The sequence below is a fragment of the Balaenoptera ricei genome, chromosome 20 (assembly GCF_028023285.1).
Source record: "Balaenoptera ricei isolate mBalRic1 chromosome 20, mBalRic1.hap2, whole genome shotgun sequence".
Lineage (NCBI taxonomy): Eukaryota > Metazoa > Chordata > Mammalia > Artiodactyla > Balaenopteridae > Balaenoptera > Balaenoptera ricei.
The window spans coordinates 5,689,112-5,710,106 of record NC_082658.1 but is presented as its reverse complement, the minus strand read 5'-3'; the positions used below and the strand labels follow the sequence as shown (position 1 = coordinate 5,710,106).

General features: G+C 48.4%; 2 protein-coding genes across 5 annotated transcripts in view; one reads left to right on the top strand and one right to left on the bottom strand.

Moving 5' to 3' along the window:
* SLC39A11 (solute carrier family 39 member 11) overlaps positions 1–20,995 on the top strand; it is a 424,377-nt gene that overhangs the window by 10,684 nt on the left and 392,698 nt on the right. The window lies entirely within an intron of this gene.
* Positions 11,984–17,368, bottom strand: SSTR2 (somatostatin receptor 2). The gene is made up of 2 exons (XM_059907452.1): positions 17,327–17,368; positions 11,984–13,378 (listed from the first exon to the last, which is right to left on the bottom strand). The coding sequence occupies exon 2, from the start codon at positions 13,285–13,287 to the stop codon at positions 12,178–12,180; it is 1,110 nt and encodes a 369-aa protein (XP_059763435.1). The 5' UTR covers positions 13,288–13,378; positions 17,327–17,368; the 3' UTR covers positions 11,984–12,177.

Here is a 20,995-nt window from a genome sequence, read left to right as displayed (position 1 = left end):
TCTGGAGGCTGCCCTCTCTGCACTACCTCCTTTGGCCCTCTTGCCTTCCGGCTCTGGTTGAATTCAGCCACGGGAGTGCTCCCGACCAGGGTTCTTGGCCTCCTTAATCAATAGAAATTGATCAGAGGCCAGACAAGAAATTCAGGCAAGGCTTTATTGGGCCCCCTGCTGCAGCAGCGGAGAGTGAAAACAGGTAACAGGTTCCCCTGCTCACTCACCCTGAGGGGGGTTGAGCTGGTTCCTTATATGGGGTGAGGGTGGGGTATATCCAGGGGTCGGGCCGGAGGGGTGGCTTGGGGGTTTTGCCCACCCCCTTGGTGGTGCTGTGTGCAGGGGGCCTGCACAGTACCCTGCTTTTGCTCCGGACACCCTGTTTTTGCTCCCAGCCCCTCAGAAGTGTCAGTTGTGTTTTTGGTCTCTTTGTGTCTTGTTGTTCATAATTTGCCCCAACTGCGCATGCACGCAGTTATTTTTAGTCCCTTATAGTTTCTTTGTATTTTGTTGCTTGAGGAGACGTATGTTCGGGCGCAAGCAGTGCAGCAAAGGACCCCAGGTCCCAGCCTGTCTCAAGCGGTGCAGCAAAGGGTTCCAGGTCCCAGGTCCCAGGCTGTCTCAGGAGGAGAGCAAAAGGATGCACTGCGATTCTGGCCGAATTACTTTACAGGCACAGCTCCCATTGGGTCTTTCCTTCCCCATGGCTTGTGCTCTCACTCGGCTGGTGAAGTCCTCCATCCTTACCTGGTCTCCGGGCTCCTCATCCATCTCTTGCTGATCCCCTGACACCTCCCCATCCCTGTACGCAGCTCCTTCATTACATTCATTTTAGTTAAACCCCTCTGAGTGTGCCATCTGTTTCCAGCTGGACCCGTGAGCGATACAGATGGTCATAGACCCGGGATTAATGGCGTGATCCTCTCCCTCTGATTAGCACCAGGCCCCAGGCCAAACCATGTTTTCACCCTGGAGGAAGAACAAAGAACTCAGATATTTAGAACATGCCATGAACCCTAAGTTTCTAGAACACTTGGACAATATGAGGCTCTGTTTACGGAGGTGAGACGTTATATCCCTGGTCCATTCGGGCAGAGACTGAAGTTTAGTTAGGCTTAGCTGAGGAGGAAAGCCCTCTAGCCAGAAAGGAACACTCTGTGTAGATAGAAATCATGTAGCACCTTATCGACAGACACATAATGCATTTACTTTTCTGCACCGGACTTGCTTTCACCTTGCATCACATGGTCGGTTGTGTTAGTGCCAGCTGAGCTTTCCTAATGGCAGGATTAGAAGCCATGGTTTAATATTAGCCAATTTTGAAAATGGTTGGTGGTTTAATAACCCAAAAGTTTCTGGTCTTCTCTTGCTGCGATTCAAGGTGAGGGGAATTTCATGTTTACTGGACACCCCTGTGTACCTGGTGATGTGATAAATTATTTAAAATATTTTTTTTCAGCCAGTCTTTACACCACACTGGGAGGTAGGTGGCGTGATCCCTGTTTTGCAGACAGGGAAGCAGGGGCTTGGGAATGTCAGGCCCAGGCTCCAGGTCACACCTCCCATAGGTGGAAGTGCAGTGATGTGGTTAAGAAATCAGGTTCTGGAAACGTATGGACACCAAGGGGGGAAAACTGCGGTGGGGTGGGGATGGTGGTGTGCTGAATTGGGCGACTGGGATTGACATGTATAAAGTGATGTGTATAAAATTGATGACTGATTAAAAATTAAAAAAAAAAAAAAGAAATCAGGTTCTGGGCAGGTGATGTAAGTACTCTATGCCTCAGTTTCCTCATCGATAGAATGGGGGTAACAGTTGGACCATAGAGCTCTTGTGGTAACTGAATGCGATGATGAATATAAAGTGCTTAGAACAGGACTCAGTGCATCCAGAAGTTAGCTAATTTTCTTTTCTGATTTTAACAGTCTAATTCATAGTTAAGATTCTGTTTTAAGTACCTGGAAATTTTTGTTATGTTTTGATTTTGAGTGAAAGAAATGATGAGAAGGTGATAAAAAGTCATTTTCTTTGACCTGATTTTGAAACTCTTGACATTTCTCTGTCAGTTTTGCTGTCAGCAAAGCTAACATGTCTTTATGACATTTTTAGAGCATCCCTTTCATCATCTGCTTTACAATGACTTAGTCATGCTGTTTAAATCAGGTTACAAAATCTGGAAGAAATCAGATGGGACCGTTAAAAACTGGCTGTGAACAAAATGAGACTCACCGGTGGTTGTTTTTAAGCCTTTTCTTTTCTTTTGCTACTGGACAAATGATGGCTAAGACGTCTAGGAAATGTTTTGTACACTCTTTTGGGGGCTGGGAGTTTTAAGACAAATTGTAAAATTCTAAAGTTTACAGTTCCGTGTTTTAGGAAACCTGGGGAGTGTGGGTTATGTCACCTAGGACTCTGGCCCATTTTCCTGAATCTCTGAAGTCTTTTCCAGAAGTAGGTGGGAACCGAGGTGAGTCTGCATAGCTGGCCTCTTGAACAAACTTCACCCTAAGTCCCTTAATTGAGGGTGTGATTTCATGTGAAGGCAGTTTATAAAACAGTACACTTGCAAAAATAAATAAAGTCACTAAAAAAATATTTGCTTTCTGCTTTCTAGTATATAGAATCAATTGTAACAGCAAAGATCGAGGTAAATTTATCTGACAGGAAACACATGCAATTACCAAGGATGGTGCAGCTTATTTGAAAACACAAGCAATATTAGCTATTTTGTCTAAATATTGGACATGCAGGAATGACATATTAGCAAAAATAACCACATTCAAGATGTCATGAGAATAGTAAAAATATCTAGCTTCTGTGCACACCTATGCTCGGCATATTAAAACCATCCATCATAGCACATAATTAAAACTGTTTTGCTGTTGGGGCTGCTGAAGGCTTTTTCTGGATGTCCCAGGTTTCCTCATATGCGTAGAGCATGGAAGGAATTTCTTTATCTCCACCACCTTCAGAAAGGGGGGGCCAGGAACAATGCTGGGACCTCTCAAAGGAACAGAAAAGGAGGCGAATTGCACGTGAGAGCGTGTGTGAAGAGTCTTCAGTCTCCTTTGATGATGATTGATCCACTGTTTGTCAAAACCTGCTGTTGTTTACGGTGAGTGACAGCTGGGGAGCGATGGATAGATTAACTATGGAAGAGGAGTGAGGATAATTGAGGAAAAATGCACTCTGCCCACTAGACGACCTTCACCACATTCTAAACGTCAACACCATAACTCCGCACTCTGTTCTTCCCTAGTGAGATGGTTCCCAGGCTGCTGGAAACTCGAACGGAGACTCTTCTGGGGAAGAAGCTTTCAAATCATTCTGGGTAGTTGAATCGTCTGCCGTTACTTTCTTTTTGTAAATTGTTATCGGCGCGCAGTTGCTTCACAACGACGTGTTCGTTTCTGCCACGCAGCCTACTTGGGATCAGATAGGGTGAGCTCGGTGGCCCTGTGGGGCTGCGCTGGCTGATTTCCTCCTCCAAACAGACGGGAAGCCAGTCCTCGTTAGCAGCTTCTAACTGGGAACCTTCTCCTCCCGCTCAACCACGTATTAAACTGCTTCTGTCTGAGGCCGCGCAGTGATGGAAAGGATGGAGAGACGGAGAAGAAGAATGAACGAGGCCTGGCTCTGGACCATCCACCCGCAGGAGTACATGCCTCTCTGCTGTTTCCTTCAAAATCCGTTCCCAGCCTCATTTTTAAAAAAATATTTATTTAGGGCTTCCCTGGTGGCGCAGTGGTTAAGAATCCGCCTGCCAATGCAGGGGACACGGGTTCGATACCTGGTCCGGGAAGATCCCACATGCCGCAGAGCAGCTAAGCCCCGTGCATCACAACTACTGAGCCCGCGAGCCACAACTACTGAAGCCCACGCACCTAGAGCCCATGCTCCGCAACAAGAGAAGCCACCGCAATGAGAAGCCCACGCACCGCAACGAAGAGTAGCCCCCGCTCACTGCAACTAGAGAAAGCCCGCGCGCAGCAACGAAGACCCAACGCAGCCAAAAATAATAAATAAATTAAATTAAGTTAAATTTTAAAAATATTTATTTATTTATTTGGCTGAGCTGGGTCTTAGTTGCGGCATGCGGGATCTAGTTCCCCGACCAGGGATCGAACCTGGGCCCCCTGCACTGGGAGCTCAGAGTCTTAACCACTGGACCACCAGGGAGGTCCCCCAGCCTCATTTTATGAAAATGAAGTGTCCCTCTCTATTTAAAGGTGGGCAGGTGGAATGCTCAAAAGGAGAAATCATTTCAAAAATTTCAAATTTTAAATGTAAATATTAGAGAACACTATTTGGAAGGATGGACAGAGGAAATAAAGGAAACAAACTCTGATAGGCTAAGTTTTAAGAAATGTGGGCTGTTCAAAGGCAGCCCGTCCCCTGTCTTGACTGGGCCTCTGGACCCTTACTGACCTTGACACCCTTTAAGAATGGAGCTGCCACTTCCGTGCCTTGCTTTGGTTCTTCTCTAGCAATTAGGATTTACTTTATCAGTCCCCGAGGCTGTAAGGAAGCCCTCGAGATCCCAAACCCTCTGAATACCCATCTCCATGTTGGCCCAACAGCCCAGAACCATGTTTCCGATGGCAAACCAGATTTTGGGTCTGCTCAGCTGTTCTAGAGCTGTTCTGTTCAAGATGGAGGAGGAATGGGTTTCCTTGGTTGCAGAGATAGCCCCCAGCAACATGCCATGTGGCGAGACGGGTGCCACCTTCCAGTCCTCAAGCCCTTGGAGCTGGGAGCAAGCAGAGGGGGTCGCGTGAAGGTGCAGGAGAGAAGGACAGTGAAACAGCTGTGGTCTGTCGCTTCCCAGAACGATCCTGCGATAAACAGTACAGGGCCCATCCCCCTGGGAGAGCTGTTTAGGGGACTATTTTATTTTATTTTGTTTACTGATGAATCATTTATTCGAACAAGACAAAAACGTCTCCACATTGTTTCCTTTTATACGGAAAGTGGAACGTTTTAAATATATTATTTTTCTTTTTTCAACAGATCTTGTTTGAGTCTGGTCCCAGGAACTTCTTTTCATTCTAGGATTCACGTTTTAGTAACACACATGCACCCATTACAGCCAAAACAGCATACTGGAATTTCGGATAGTCATTCTTTATTATGGTGACAGTACCAACATATGGTAAAAGCCCTCTGGCTCTCCCCACCACGTCCTTCTTTTCGAGCCAGTTCTCGCCTTCTTTGTACGAACCTCTATCATCAACTTTAACATTACCTCCTTTAGTCAGAAATTCGATGTCTCCATTCTCTTTTTCATGAACTTTGATTACTCTGTGTACTATTGGAATGTAGGAGACTATTTTAATCTGCAAAAAAGTGTTTTAAGTGGAAGCCAAAGTGAGTCTTCATCCAGTCTGAGCCTTTGCTCCACGAGTGTCTAGACTCCCAAGTTGTCAGTGCAACTGGGACTAAGCTAACTTTAGATAATCTTGAGAATGAACCCGGGAGACTCCTGTTCATCGAAAAAGGCCGTAAGAAGACATTCTTCCCCGTCACGTACTGGCTGGTACTTAAAATGCACGAGACGAGCTGATGTAGGCATCCCGAGCCATGGAAATGGACTGGGGTGGGGTCGGCGGATGAAGGGAGGGCTTCTTTTATCTTGAAGACACGCTTTTGTGGAAGTGTGTTCACGGCTGAGAAGGAGAACCGTGATTCATTTTCTCGGTGGCCGAGCATCTCAGCTTCCCCCAAAATGTGCAACCTAAGATTTGCATTAGGAAGCGTGGCGGCAGGTGGGGAAGGCCTATGGAAACACTGTCCTTGATGAGAATCAATTTAAAAATTATTCGGAGTGACTTTTCTGCAAAGAAGTTGTCTTGTTTTTCTTATACAAATTTATTGCTGTGAGCAGGACCTGCACTTTAGGTTGGTTGACTAGTGGAGATGATAAACCTTTTGCCAACCCTATTTTTTTTTTTTTTTTTTTAATTTTGAGATGTTATTGCAGGGACAGCTGGCCGGGGCTAGGTGTGCAGTGTGTGACCTGGCATGGAATCCTCCAGGTGACAAATGACTGCAGGCACAGTGTCCCTCTCCCCTACCAGAAAAAAATGACTCAATATCCTTAGACTTCAAATGAGTTAGTCAGATTCTAGTTCTCTTCCTCAGCTGAAAGCCTTGGAGAATCTCTGCATTGGAGGTCTTGCCCAAAAGATACAGAAGGTGCGTCGTGTGTGCACGTGAGTGTGTGTTACACGTCCACCTCCTATGTGTGTGCATGCATGTCATGGGCACACGTGTGAACGTGTCCTTCACGTGTATGTGCATCACATGTGTGTGCACGCGCTCCGTTGCGTCACCTGTGTGTGTCTGAGCGCACCCAGTGCAGCGAAGGTACCAGTTGAGCTGAACTTGAGAGCCTTGGAAGACAGTCTGTTTCTCCGAAGTAGTGGGATTCTGGTTAATGTTAAGAAAACAGCTAAGCCTTCGTTTTGTTATTTGAGAACCATTTGGGGTTCTTGTTAAAAAACAATATCCATTGGGCTTCCCTGGTGGCGCAGTGGTTGAGAATCTGCCTGCCAATGCAGGGGACACGGGTTCAAGCCCTGGTCTGGGAAGATCCCACATGCCGCGGAGCAACTAGGCCCGTGAGCCACAACTACTGAGCCTGCGCGTCTGGAGCCTGTGCTCTGCCACAAGAGAGGCTGCGACAGTGAGAGGCCCGCGCACCACGATGAAGAGTGGCCCCCACTTGCCGCAACTAGAGAAAGCCCTCGCACAGAAATGAAGACACAACACAGCCAAAAATAAATAAATAAATAAATAAATTTATAAAAACAAAAACAACAACAAAAAAACCCAATATCCGTGAGAAAAAATATCAGCTCTCTCAGGAATGACTATGTTCCCTGGCCTGGAGGATGAGGAGCCGCAAAGGAACTGATACCCAGCCGTCGGCCAGGTTGGGGGTGCAGGACACACTGTCCAGGAGGGTGTCACTGCTCCTTTGTGGTATCTGGCGCCACTACAGGTAGTCCTGCTAATGGTGGCTCTTCTTCTTTTGAGACTCGCAGTCTTCTCTCAGGGGCCCCGTACCGGCTACCTTGTAATCTGTTCTTTGTAAGGACCTGGGACCACTGTGTCTTCTGCGTCCGGGCTACAATAGCCTTATCTGGTAGCTCACAGCACGCCCCTCTTTCTCTCTTTGGTGACTGCCACTGCCAAGGGACCTTCTCTACTGCTTAAGGGATTGGAGGTCCCATCTCTGAATAACTGGAGCGGGTAAAGCCCTGGCAAGTCATTTCGGATTTCTTTTTAGGTGGGCCTTGCATCCCATTCCTTGACAGGCTTTTCGAAAAGGATGGGGCAATTCTATCTCTAACCAGTACATTCGTTTTCTGCTTCCAGCCCTTGTGGGATCAGGGTCACAGATAAGCCCCCTCTCTGGACCAGACACATATCCTGGCAAAGAGGTCTTTTCCTCCCCTGAGTCTGGCCCTTCAGTGATGCCAGGAGAGGAGAGAGATGAAAAAAATAAAGCCCCTCCTTCTCCATGAAAACTCCCTCTCTGCCCACCTGAACTTGAGCCTCTGTGTCATCGGCTTTCTCACGCTGAACATCTTTGTCCTACGGGAGCAGACGTTCATGGAGCCCAGTGATGAAGCTACAGCGTTTCCTTTAATGATATTATACGCACTTGCAATCTTAGGAGAATCGATCATGTTTTCTATTCAAGTTGGTTAAGTCTTGGTTAATATTTACTCTGTTTTTAAGCCTAGTTCAGATACCTACAACCCGACACGTCTAAACGAGGAAACTAGGTGCCCAGCCTGTGTTCAGTCACTGCCAAGTTAAAGGAAAGGGTGGGCAGTCAGTGCAATTGGCGGTGAGAGTGGCAGGTGTGAAAGCTTGGCCTTGAGCTATTATTCTCAGCCCTGATGGTCTGCTGACTTGGGTAACTGCTATAAAAGCTTTTCGGCTGTAAGCAGAATACAGTCCCTGGTGCCTACTTTCTAGATGAACTGCTAGGAAAAAAAAAAAAAAAAAAAATTAGAGGCTTTGCCTATAAGAATGTTCCCAGAAATTCACATATGAGAAGCAAAACAACTACTTAGGTGAAGGTTTGCTTTGCTAGAACGTTTGACAGGAAATTTGGTGTTTTTGAATCTGGCAAAAAATATGGATTAGACAAGTGGCTGATTATAAGTTATTACTTATAAGCCCAAATGCTTGGTCTGCTGAATATTGTGATTTTTTTGTGGTGATGCATGTTTCAGAAATACTCACCAGACCTTCTGCATCATGTAAGGAACCTTTTGAAGGTTCTCTCCCACCTTTCTTCAACAAGGCCAAAGTTCGTTTCTGTCTTTCATTGTAACTTGACGGTCTTGGTTGGACAGCCGCGTCTGGGGCTGATTACGAACATCTATCTTGACAGCCACCTACTTGCTACCTTTGTCAATGACCAGGCTGTACACTTTTCCAGCACGAGGCTCCTATTTAGGGCAGCTGGGGCCGAAAGCTTCAATACCTGTATTCTGTCTTGGAGGAGAGGATGAATCTGTGTTAGCAGACCCCAGCTCACTGCCAGCTCTGAAGTCCCAGCCACCAGCCTACATTTTCTTCTCTGCCTACCACTTATGAGAGATAAATAAGTTTATGCAAAAACAAAAAGAGGTACAATTATAAGATGACACTGTAGGGAAAGTTGTTACACAAAAATGCATGCAATAAACTATTATATATAGGATGGATAAACAACAAGGTCCTACTGTATAGCACAGAGAACTTATTCAATATCCTATGATAAACCATAATGGAAAAGAATATAAAAAATAATATATATAACTGAATCACTTTGCTGTATAGCAGAAATTAATATGACTTTGTAAATTAACTATATTTCAATTAAAAAAAATTTTAAATGCATGCAGCAAAATCACACATCGTTACTCAAGGTCAGCTACAAGTTCAACTCAGAACTGCCTAGCAGTCACAACTAACGGAGCGTGACTCCTCCTCCTTCTCTTTTCTTCTTCATAAAAACAAGCAAAGGAAAGAAATGCAGCGTCCTTCTATCCTCCAGTGTCCTTGTCCTCGTGTCCTCTTAGACTGTCCCAAGCTATGGCATGAACCTCACCAAAGTTCCAACCCCATGTCCAGTATTACTCAGCTCTCTGTGTTACTGAAACACAAGCTAACATCATTCCACACAGGCCCCAATGTCCTATCATCTCTCCTGATACCTTTCTCACTACATCCGCTTAGGTTTAATCAGCTCTTCACCACCCATGCGAATGGAAGGTAAGTAGTAGCTTGCATAACCCAAATGCTCAGATATCCTAAAATCAGTGGAGTACATCACTTTTTATTCTCTCCTGGCATCCAGCAGATCTGTCTTCATAATTACATGTTGAGTGGAGGCTAGGATTAAATTTTGGAACTAAAATGGTGTTGACATTTAAATGAAAATGTGTATCCCCTCTTTTGAAGAAAAGAAATCAACCGGAGAGCCAATCATCCTAGAAAGAGATAGTTCACAAAGTGGAGAATATCTCCTCATAAAGTAAAAACCTGACTTCTTATTTGGACAGAATTATAACGTCAGGCTGAAAGGCCCCGTTGTATAGCCTTAGGATGATCATTCTGCTGCTGAATACCCGCCATCTACCTGGGTATGTGTTTTAAGACTTTAGATGGCTGCTTGGACCCTGGCCTCCTTGCAGGCAGTTTCTCTGATTGCAGGGGCAGGAGTGCTATAGAATTAGTCTATCTGTCTTGAAATTATTTCTACAGATTCTTGGTCCCTTGGAATCACTTCTCTAAGTAAATGTCAGCGTTTATGCAAAGACCCAGGAACATCACATATTACAATAATGGTAAAGTTGGGTTTAAAGCATTTCATTGCAAATCTTTGCTTGTTTTTATGAAAGAGGAGAAGGGAGGAGGAGGAAGGGGAGTCACTCTCCATTAGCTGTGGCTGCTAAGAGGTCCTGAGCTGACCTTGCAGCTGACCTTTCCTTTGGTAACCTTGTGGGATTTTACTGAATGCATTTTTTTTGGCATGTGGCATCTTAGTTCCCCGACCAGGGATTGAACCTACGCCGCCTGCAGTGGAAGCGTGGAGTCTTAACCACTGGACTGCCAGGGAAGTCCCTACGGCATGCGTTTTGTGTAACAACTTTCCAGAGAGTCTCATCTTACAATTATACCTCTTTTTATTTTTTTAATTTTTTGGGGGGGGGGGATTTTTTTTTTTTATTCAAGCAGAAAGTCACAAAAATTAATAATCATCCTCATCAGTTCACTCAGTCCCATGTAATTAATTTTTTTTTTCATCTTGATCTTCTGTTAGCACTTTTATGAATTCATCAGTTTTCCACTAGAGCCTCTTTTTATTTTTGCATGGATTTATCTATCATTACTTACTGAACATATTTTCTGGGCCACAGTGCTTTTGGGAATGAGGTGGCATGAATTACATAGGCAGGTAGAAGAAAAGCAGCACCATAGCCACAGGTGGAGCTCTTAGTCTTTCTAGCTGTCAGGCAGCCCTTGCTTAGAGAGCCAGAAGAGGCAAGCTCACTCCTAAATATGGTGTAATTGATACGTGAGACACTAAGAGTGAGGCTTTCATACAAACCTAGAGACGATGGCATCCTTGCAAACACCCGAGTGTGTATTTCTTTGTACTCTGGAAATTGTGATCAGCCAATGAAATGGGCAACATCTCTTTTCTTATTGCTTGTATACAAGCCCAGCTACAATTTCAGGGACAGAAAAACGTCACTGACGGTGTGAAGTGCCTGTCTGTAACAGTGCTTGAGGAGTAGCTCAGGGAATCCGTGGATTAAAGGTCGATGTTTAGTGTGTCTGTTGTGGGTGAGCAAGGTGGCATGGCCATACCCGTGAGGGATGGGGCTCCCTCCAATGCTCACACCTACACACCCCTACATGCTGCATATTTATTGGCTGTTGCGTACGGTGATGTTTTAGGAACAATGTCCTCGGGTCTTTCTCGTGCACTGTGATTTTCTTAGCACCCAGCTTTGTATCCAGTTCTTAAAAAGCCGCTTTAAGGGGTTGTTGAATTACATTTCCATTTTCTTTCATTGGAAAGCCATGTCTGGCATTAAAAAAAAAAAAAAAAGTTTCATGGTTTCTCATGAAGGTGCAATTTTGCTTCGTTCTTATTCATTTATTTCACAGTGGGGAGAATAAAACTGTTTCCCTACAAGAATTATGGTCCATGTTTTGCCTTTCATGTTAGTGATTTCCACCCAACCCCACTCCCCTCCACGGCTCCCTAAGAAAAATTAAAGCAATTTGAGAAGGAAAAAAAATGCAATCTTATAACAAAGCAGGCCTTGTCTTGATAAATACGGTGATCGATGACCACAACCATTTTAAGTCCTTTTGGGGAGATGAATAATTCTTTGATTATGTCTAAGAAGAGAGAACACATGAATTTATGTTCTGGGTCCTCAAATACCTTCTCCCTCTCCCTTTTTACTTCGATCTAACTTGCCTGAAGTTAATGAAGCAAATACCCAGGGGCAGAGGCAGGTTTTGTGAGGCTGGAAGCTTATACAATTTAAGACCTTTTTAAGGAAAAGAATACAAAACTATCTTACTTTTACTTTTTTTTTTTTTTTTACAAAAACATATGGCCATGTGAACATACTGCCAAAGCAAGAGAGATCCCTGAAGCTTAAACTTTATTGGCTTCATGGTAAGTCCATTCCTGCAGGTACCATATTGAAATAAACGTCCACCTATACTATGCACGTTTGAACTTGCTACTTGTGTACATGAACTCAGGAAACGTAGGTCATGACTATACAGGGACTAGATAGGAACAGGCAAGTATAAATATAAGACCACAAGATTACATATTGGGTTTTAAACACACAAACACACAGATAGGGTTTTCTCTTTTTGTTGAACTTCAGCGTCTCCAAAGATCACCTCTCCAGACTCTGAAATGTCTGCCTGCATTTAAATGTTTACTTTAAGGGGGAGGTAATCAATTTAATACATTATCATTCACTCAGACAAACCGACTCAAATGCCATTCTCTGAAGTGGACTCATGCTGAGCAATTCCGTATTCTAGAAGCCAGGTGATGGGTGAGGGAGGGAAAGGGGGTGGGGTGGGGAGCACATGGCCGGTTGGCAGAGCTTGGCGTTTGATTGATTGATTTTTCAGGCAGTTCAGATACTGGTCTGGAGGTCTCCATTGAGGAGGGTCCTCTGGGTCTCCGTGGTCTCATTCAGCCGGGATTTGTCCTGCTTACTGTCACTTCGTTCCCCGTCGTCTGTGCCGCTCACCTTGACCAGGCAGAGGACATTCTGGAAGCTCTTCTTGAAGTTGTCAGACAAGAAGGCATACAGGATAGGGTTGGCACAGCTGTTAGCATAGGTGAGGACCACCACAAAGTCAAACATGCCCTTGAGGGCCGGGGTGGGACTGATGGCCACAGACACTGAAGAGACATTGAAGATGTAGAAGGGGAGCCAGCAGAAAATGAAGACAGCCACCACAATGGACACCATCCGGGTGACCTTCTTCTCAGACTTTTTCCTCTTGGAGGAACCCACTCGGATTCCAGAGGACTTCACCTTGATGATAATGAACAGGTAGCAAAGACAGATGATGGTGAGGGGCACCAGGAACCCCAAGATGAAGGCGTAGATGATGAAGCCTGTGTACCATGCCCCAGATTCGCCTGGCCAGTTGATGGTGCAGCTGCTTCTCCCCCATTGGTTGCTCCGAAGGCCAGCATATATCATGATAGGCAAGATGACCAGCAGAGAGACCCCCCACACAGCCACGTTGATCATCTTGGCTGTCCGGGGCCTCCTCCACTTGGCCGACTTGATGGGGTGGACCACAGCCAGGTATCGGTCAATGCTCATGACTGTCAAGCAGAAGATGCTGGTGAACTGATTGATGCCATCCACAGTCATGACCACCCGGCAGATGGCCTTGCCAAAGGGCCAGTGGACCAGAGCCACCTGCATGGCCAGGAAGGGCAGACCCAGCATGAAGAGTTCGTCTGCGATGGCCAGGTTGAGGATGTAAATGTTGGTGATGGTCTTCATCTTGGCATAGCGGAGGATGACATAAATGACAAGTGTGTTGCCACACAACCCAACGATGCAGACCACAAAATATATGAAGGTGAGGACTGCATTGCTGGTCAGGTCATAGTATGGCTCTGTTTGGTTTGAAATGTTGGCTGTAGCCACAGAGCCATTGAGGTCGAATGGAGAGGAAAGCCAAGGTTGGGTTCCATTGAGTAGTTCATATGCCAGATCCATGGCTGCCTGACAGTCTTAGGCTAGTTCCAACCAGCCAAAGATCTTATTCTCCCCTTCATGGGTCCTGGAGGCAAAGGATCCACTGTGACATCTGCAAGGAAAAAAGGAAAATTGATTCATCAATCAGAGGCTACTTAAGTTCTCACCAGCTTTCCGTGTTTCTGGTTTGCCCTCTCAGATGCTCTTCAATTGGAAAGTGTGTTATCTTTCACATCAACGTGAGCCTACCAGCCCATTCTCATCAGCGTGCGGGCTTTTTGAGTTGTTTTTCCACTGGGGGGGAAGGGTTTGAGTTAAGTCATCAGAGTTTATCTTGTCACCTTTGGTGATGCACACGTGGGAGTTGGCGGTGGCTGCAACACAGCGATTCCTAAGAAGCTAACTGGTCCGAACTGTAAAAAGGCAGAGCTTGGAGAGGTCTGCCCTCAGAGGGGTCTGACGCCGGCATTCCTGGCCTTTTCCCCTTGAGGAAATCTGTGTTGGCTTGGCGACTGCTTTGGAGTCTTTCCATTGTGAAAATCCCATCGTGGAAAAAATCCCAGACTTTAGAGGTGAAAAAAACCTAGGGTTCACCCATGGAGCCCACGTGACCCCGTGGCCGGCACTTAACCGCCCTGACTCTCACTTGTTACAGTGGAGGTGTCACGAAGGCGAAGTGGTGCAGTGGAGGTGAAAATGCCCAGCACTGTGCTGGCTTCATCATCAGAACTCTAAAAAATTTTATCTTTTCTCCCTTTTTCATCTACCATTTTACTCATTTCTAATTTATTGAAAGCTGCCTACACGATGAACCAATTTATAGTCTTAAATATTAAAAATAAAGATCTGGCTTGCTTTTATTTTTCAAATGTATGCTGTAGTTGATTTTTGTTTCTTCCGTTTTTGTTTCTCGTTACTCCGTGCTTGACCGCCTCATGCCTCGGAGAGTCCTTTCCCAAGTCCCTCGGCAGGATGCTTATCTTTTCACACCCCAGAGAATTTGCCTGTGATCCCCCGATTAAGCATGAAAACAGGAGCCGGTGTGAGGGAGGAAGGCTCATTCACAGAAGTGAATTCCAAGCACGGATGTCGCTCGTTCACATCCGCTGTCCCCTTGACCTTCCCAACCATCCTATGAGGTGGGGATAATTATCCCCATTTTACAGATGAGGAAACTGAGGCTTAGAGAGTTTAAGGAACTTGTTCCCATTCCCTTGTACCTCATTGGTGGAGCTGGGATTTGAACACAGGACACCCAAGTCTTCTGCACTTTTCACAGCATCACAGCTGCCGCTCAGTGGACTGGAAAACTATTGGCTGTTAACTGGGCTTTGGTTTGAGGCAGCTGACCCCTGTTTTACCTCCGTGCCGAGAAAATAATTGTAACACTGTTGGCTTGGCCTAAGATATAGAACAATAGCTCATCACATAATTAAATGATTTATCTACGGTCATTCAGAAAACATCACTGGGGTGCTTCTTTGTTCTGGATACCAGGGATACAGGAGTGAACAAGATATGGAGGTGACAACTTAGGAGGGGAGACAGGAAGGATGGCAACTCTTACAGGGTGTGAATTGCATGGAGATACGAACAAAGGATTTAAGAACGCCTTTCTCTGCTGGGGGATTCAGAGGAGGCTTCACATGAGGAATGTTTGAGCTGGGTCTTGAATACATGAAGCACGAAGCCAGCAGGGCAGGTAAGAGGTCATTCTGGGAAGAGGGAGGCTGGAAAAGGGGTGATGTGCTGAGCTCATAGCGGGAGTAGTTCACTTGGCGGACACATTTCCTCTGAGCAGGGCGCTTTTCCTGCTGCCTCAGTGAAGACTGGAGATAGCTCCTTTCTGCTTGGAGAGACTGCTGATGCGTTATAGGGGACTTAGCCAGCAACAAATGCCTCAGGATGCTCGCCCACCTTTGCCTCTGGTTCATTCTGCACTGCCGGGTGCATTGCTTATCCTTTCTGTGCTGATTTCCCTGCTACACAACTGCCTGTAAAGTGGGGTCTGGACTTTGTGGCTGATCTTTCTGCAGAGTGCTTTGGGGACCCAGGATTCAATGTCTGCACTGGGTAAAAAGCATAAACTGGCAGCTGTTAAAAACAGAAGCTGTGAAGAAACCATCTTTGGCATCCCTGGGTTAACATAGGTTGTTTCCAATATCATTTCTATCTGTTTTGTTAGTTACTTTAATTCTTCTGACCCAGAATCTTATTTAAGGCGCCTGTATTGGAGTATACATTAATCACTAGCATTTCCAGGGTCCCATCTATGTGATGTGCAAGGTCACACTCCTATGTCTGGGTAAAACTGAAGACCTCTGGGCTGCAGAAGCCCTGTGTAGAGCTTTGGGGATAGGGGTGATGATGCAGGCAGGTGAGGGTGGGTTGGTTGAATGCTGACCTCTAGCCCTTTTCGGCTAGAGTCTCACACAATGGGATGGAATTGCATAGGGTCATTTTTTTTTTTTTTTTGAAATTAGGCTGAGAAGCAGCATTCTCCAGTTTTGAGAGAGGTAGCAACAGACAGAGTTCAGAGCTTGGTGAAGGTGGCAAAGATGGTAAGCTGGGGAACCAGTCCGGAGTGAGAAGGCTCCTCCAAAGAAGAAATGAGTTTGAATCACAGTGAATTTTATTGCGTCAACAACGAAGTCAGCTGCCTAAGGTCTCTGAGCGACTTCGCTTCATTTGTGTCTCATTGAAAGTGGAGTCCAATGCCAGGCATCATTAGTTGCTGGATTGTGGTTAAATGCACCAGGAAGTTTGGTTTTTCTGCTTTATTTTTTCCAGCCTAAGAATTGTTAGAAAATGGAAATGCCTGGTTTTTGGTTTCCTCTGAGGCTGACTCCAGCTCTGTTGGAGAGGAGGGTGAGAATGGGCTAGAGCATCCCCTCCCCTCCCAGAGGGGCTGTGGTTCCCAGCCTAAGAGTGTTGGGATGGGGACCACGCATCCGGGGTGGTCCTAAATCCTGCTCAGCTTCAGTTTTCCCTTCTCCCAGCATCTTTCCCTCCATTCAGGCCCCACCCCACTTCCCTCGGGCCTCCTAAACCCCAGTGGGTCTCCGGGCGGCTGGAGCGTGAGCCCCACAGGTGGGGGGAGACTCATTAGCCAGGTGCGGGCCACCGAGGTGCTGGTGCGCCTGGGAAAAGCCGAGGCAGCGCTGGCCGAAGGGCAGTGGGGAGAGGTGAGACTCCGGACCGCCCAGCTGGCTCTCCAGGCGGGCACAGAAAATCCTCCTCTGCGCCATCCACCTCGCTGGCCATCAGACCCAAGGGTTTCCTGAAGGATTCCCTGCTATTTCCAGGAGTAGGAGATTAAAGATTGTCCCGCCAGCACCCTCGTCCCTGAAGGCAGAGAGGGGCCGGGGCATCAGGGACGGCTGGGAGCGGGCGACAGCCGCTTGGGGATTTGGCCACCGGCTCGCGGGCGCAGGCCACTCAGAGATTCGGTCTCTCCAAACGTAGGCATCCTGTTCTCTCCGCCCGGGCGCTGGGGAGCAGACCCTACACCGCTCGGGATCCGTGTCCCAGGCCCGGCGAGAAAGAACAAGGGAGAAACCCCTTTTTTTTCCTGCTCCGCCGCCTCCCACTCACAGGCTCGGATCCCGGGTGCGCGCCCGCAGGAGCCCCGGCGGTGTCCCCCCCGGCCTCGCTCTCCTCACGTCCGGGCTCTTTTGCGGGCGGATGAGAGAGAAACTGTCGCCGTCGAAGCTGCCACCTGGACACTCGGCTGGGGGACAGGACTGCACAAGGGCGCACGCCACGCACACCCGCATGCAGCTGTGCGGACACGTCCGTTCCAGCACACACGACCCACGGCGCCCCACTCACGCCGGGACACCCGCTGTCGTTCATTCCCACCAAAATCACCCCCGAAAACACGAGGGTGGAGAACCACGCACCGGGACCTACACTCGGGCACACCGACGCGCGCACCCCCCATGCAGCGCAGATGCACCCAGGTGCCCAAGTGCTTGTCTCTCTCTCATACACATACACACACACACACACACACACACACACACACACACAGACACACACGCACTCCCACGCAGCTCACCTTTGCTTTTCCGCTGCAATCCGCCAGCTCGGCTCGCCGGCACCCAGCGGCCGTCCCCAACCCAGCCGGGCGCGCAGCCGCTTGTCCAGAGCTGCCCGCTCCGCTCGCGAGTCGCACCGCCGAGAGCCCGCTGGGCCCGCAGATCCCGGGCGCCGAGCCGCGGACTGAGGCTCCGGGCGCGGGTGACTGAGCGCGCGCGCGCGCGGGTGGCTGCGCCGCCTGGACTGGCCGTGCCGAGCGCGGGCCCCTCGGCTCATTTCCCCACGCCCCCCGATTACGTCACGGCAGCTCGCTCCACCCCCCCACCCCCCCCCCCGGTCCTGTGGGCGGACAGGGGTGAGCCGCGCGGAGAATCCTGCGGGGGGCTCCGGGCGGAGGTCGCGGGCGCCGCGGGTAGAGGGGGACGCGCGTGCGGGGAGCGAAGGGTCGAGCGATTTCGGCCTCCCCAAGACCCGTGGCAGGGACACGCGCTGTCTTCCGTCCGCTTTCACAGTCTGTTCTGTTTCACCCAGCCTGTTCCAGGCAGTTGGAGTGGCGCCCGGCGACCCACACTCGCTCCGCGACCTCTGCCGTCTCTGCATTCGGACAAGTTTGCAAAGCAGTGGGTCATCCCCGGGCGCAGGGCCAGGGGAAGGAGCGGGAGAAAACGGGTCCGGGAAAGGCCCTTCTCCATGCAGTGACCAACGCCCCTCCGCACAGGGTGTGAGCCCGCTCTCGGGTTCCAAAATTCAGGTGCGGGAGCAGTCAGAGGCCCAGCGAGGGAGCGTCTCATCCCAGCTCTCCCAGCTTTCCACAGCTTGGAGACGCAGTGGCCGTGCAGCCGGTCCCCTATCATAACCTTGACCGTGGGCACCTGCTGGTCTGACTCGGCACAGCCCCTCCTCTTCCCTGCTGTGAGGGAGCAAATGCATACAAACGTGCATGAAGTAGGTTTTGTGTCGCGCGTACAGGTAGAGCTGTTTATTTTTTGACTGTGATGATTCAGCTTCTGTTCCAAGTTTAATGTCATAATTGGTCCTGCAGCCTCTCCTTCCTCACCCTCCTGCAAGTACACACACACACACACACACACACACACACACATACACACTCACCATCCTGAGTACAGTATTAGAAGATGGGAAAACAGAAAGCAAACGCCAGCTACAGTTTTCCTCTGTGGGCTGAGCTGGCTCTGACGGTGCTGTTATCTGATTTGCAATCCACCAGTGAAAGTTACAGGAGGCTGGTTAGCAGGTGCAGTGAGCCCTAGAGGTGGGTGAGTGGCCTGGGAAGTTGGAACCACCAGGTAAGGTAGCAATCAACTGCTAGTTTCTATCTGGGCCAGGCTGTGTCTTGGGGTACCCACCGCGAGGGTGGAAATCAAGGGTTATCGTTGGATGTGTCTCTTTCTGAGATGTCAGTCCTAATGGGGCTTGAATCGTTATCCGGGTAGCTCGACAGAATAGGGGTGCCCCTGCTCACCACCAGCTGGAAGAGGGAGGGGTGGTCATAGTACCAGGAGACAGAGTGGAATTGAGCTCAAGAGAACCCTGCATGCTCGAGAGGGGGTGTCGGGGGGGGGCAGAGCTGCTGCAATAGCACCTGTTGCAACTTCTAGTTTAAAACCAATGACCCAGGGCTTCCCTGGTGGCACAGTGGTTAAGAATCTGCCTGCCAATGCAGGGGACACGGGTTCAAGCCCTGGTCCGGGAAGATCCCACATGCCGCCGAGCAACTAAGCCCGTGCGCCACAACTGCTGAGCCTGCGCTCTAGAGCCTGTGAGCCACAACTACTGAGCCCGCGGGCCACAACTACTGAGCCTGTGCGCCACAACTACTGAAGCCTGCGGGCCTAGAACCTGTGCTCCGCAACAAGAGAAGCCACCACAATGAGAAGCCCGCGCACCGCAATGAAGAGTAGCCCCCACTCGCTGCAACTAGAGAAAGCCCGCGTGCAGCAATGAAGACCCAACGCAGCCAAAAATAAATGAACAAAAAATAAATACATTTAAAAAAAAATTTAAAAAAACCCACAAAAACCAATGACCCAACTGGTTTCCAGGAAAAGAGGAAGAAAAAGAAGATCCAGGAAATGCCTATTCCAGTCTCAGATTCCTTTCCCGGGAACCATGTTATCTTTTCAAAGGTCTTGAGCTGTTGGTGGCAAACTCCTGTGTCATTTTTTTGAAGAAGAATCGGTTTTCTAACCTATACAAGAAATGAACCAGTGGCTCTCAGTGTCCCCCTTCCCGTCCCCTCCCAACCCTCAGGGTAAGCCTGATGGAACAGTGCTTTTTTTTCAGTTTTATATAAATACTACCAGCAAACGCAGACTGCCCCGATGGACCAGCTGAATAACCATCTCCCTTCAGGGCAGCTGGCTGGGGCGATTAGTAGGCTTCTTGGTTGCAACCTCAGGGGTTTCCCGGGTGAAATTCAAAACTGCCTCCCCTGGACACGGAGGGCAAGAAGAGACGGAAGAAAGGCAGCCACTGAAGATTGGTGGGTGGCAGTTTTAAGAAGCAGGAAAGTCACACATGAGGCTTATCTTGGGTGCTGCAAAATGCATAGATCTCTGCGCCTGCCCTCCAAAATCTTAGAAGTTTATATAGAGGTCTTAAGGGGGCTCAGTCATGTATTCAGTCCCGATGGTCTCGACAACACATTGCTTTGAAGGCTTTGAGATGGTTCCTAGCGAGGGAATGTACATTCCAAGGACAGGGGAGGGGGCACCGAGCCTCAGATTGCCCTGGTCCGGCTCTCAGGTCAACCGGCTGTCATGTCTTCTCCATGACCTCCTCCAACAATGCTCTTTATCTCGGATGATCTGATCCAGTGAAATCCCCCTTCGCTGTCCTTTCCTTGTGAAGCCTTCTCTTCCCCTGCCTCCCCATAAGGCAGGTGGGGTGAGTCCAGCCTAGAAAAAGTACTGGCCCGATCCATCCAGCTCAGGCACGCCTGTCTCCACTGCAGGGCTGGGTGAGTGGGGTCTGAACAACCTTGACCTTGACAGCAGGAACTGTGTAATCTAGAACAATTGTTGATTTTGTCCGGATAAGGGAGGCTTCCCTCTCCTGGCTTTGAATGCCTTGAGAGAGCTGTTTGATCTTGCTCTCACCTGCACTTGGCGGCTACCCTCAGGTTCCGGTCCCTCTTTGAGTCCTGATGGCTATTCTTTCGACTTCCCCTGCATCTGCCGAATGAAGTCTGCACTGTCACCGCTGGGGCTGCCTCCCGTTCCTCTGCAGTTTGCTAAGTAACTAAGTAACCCAACCTTGAGCCAGAAAAATAGAAGGGTTGGAGAGGAGATAACCTCCACCCTGGCTTGTCTGATATCTTTAAAGCAATTAAATAATACCTTTCCCTCATTCAGCACTTATCGGAGAGACAATAGACAGCAGGAAATTAAGAACAGGAGCAGGACCAAGGACCGGGCCAGTGCTCTGCCTGTATCATGGGGAGGTGCCGCTGAGTTCAGCGTTTTGGTGAGAAGTTCACAGCCCAGGGGCTCTGATGTGAATACAGAAGTCCCAAGTAGGTCATTGTGGCTCTTAGCGGAGTAATAAATTAAATGGGGGAGGAATCGTGACCCTGCAATCAGTTTAGTGGAAGTAAGTCTCGCAGTTAAGCCTAGAGGAAAGTAGGAGGGTCCTGGGAGGAGGCTTGGACCCGGTTGGGAGAGGTGGG

Coding starts and splice junctions, on each gene's coding strand:
- SSTR2 (XM_059907452.1), bottom strand. CDS start 13,287: ATGGATCTGGCATATGAACTACTCAATGGAACCCAACCTTGGCTTTCC.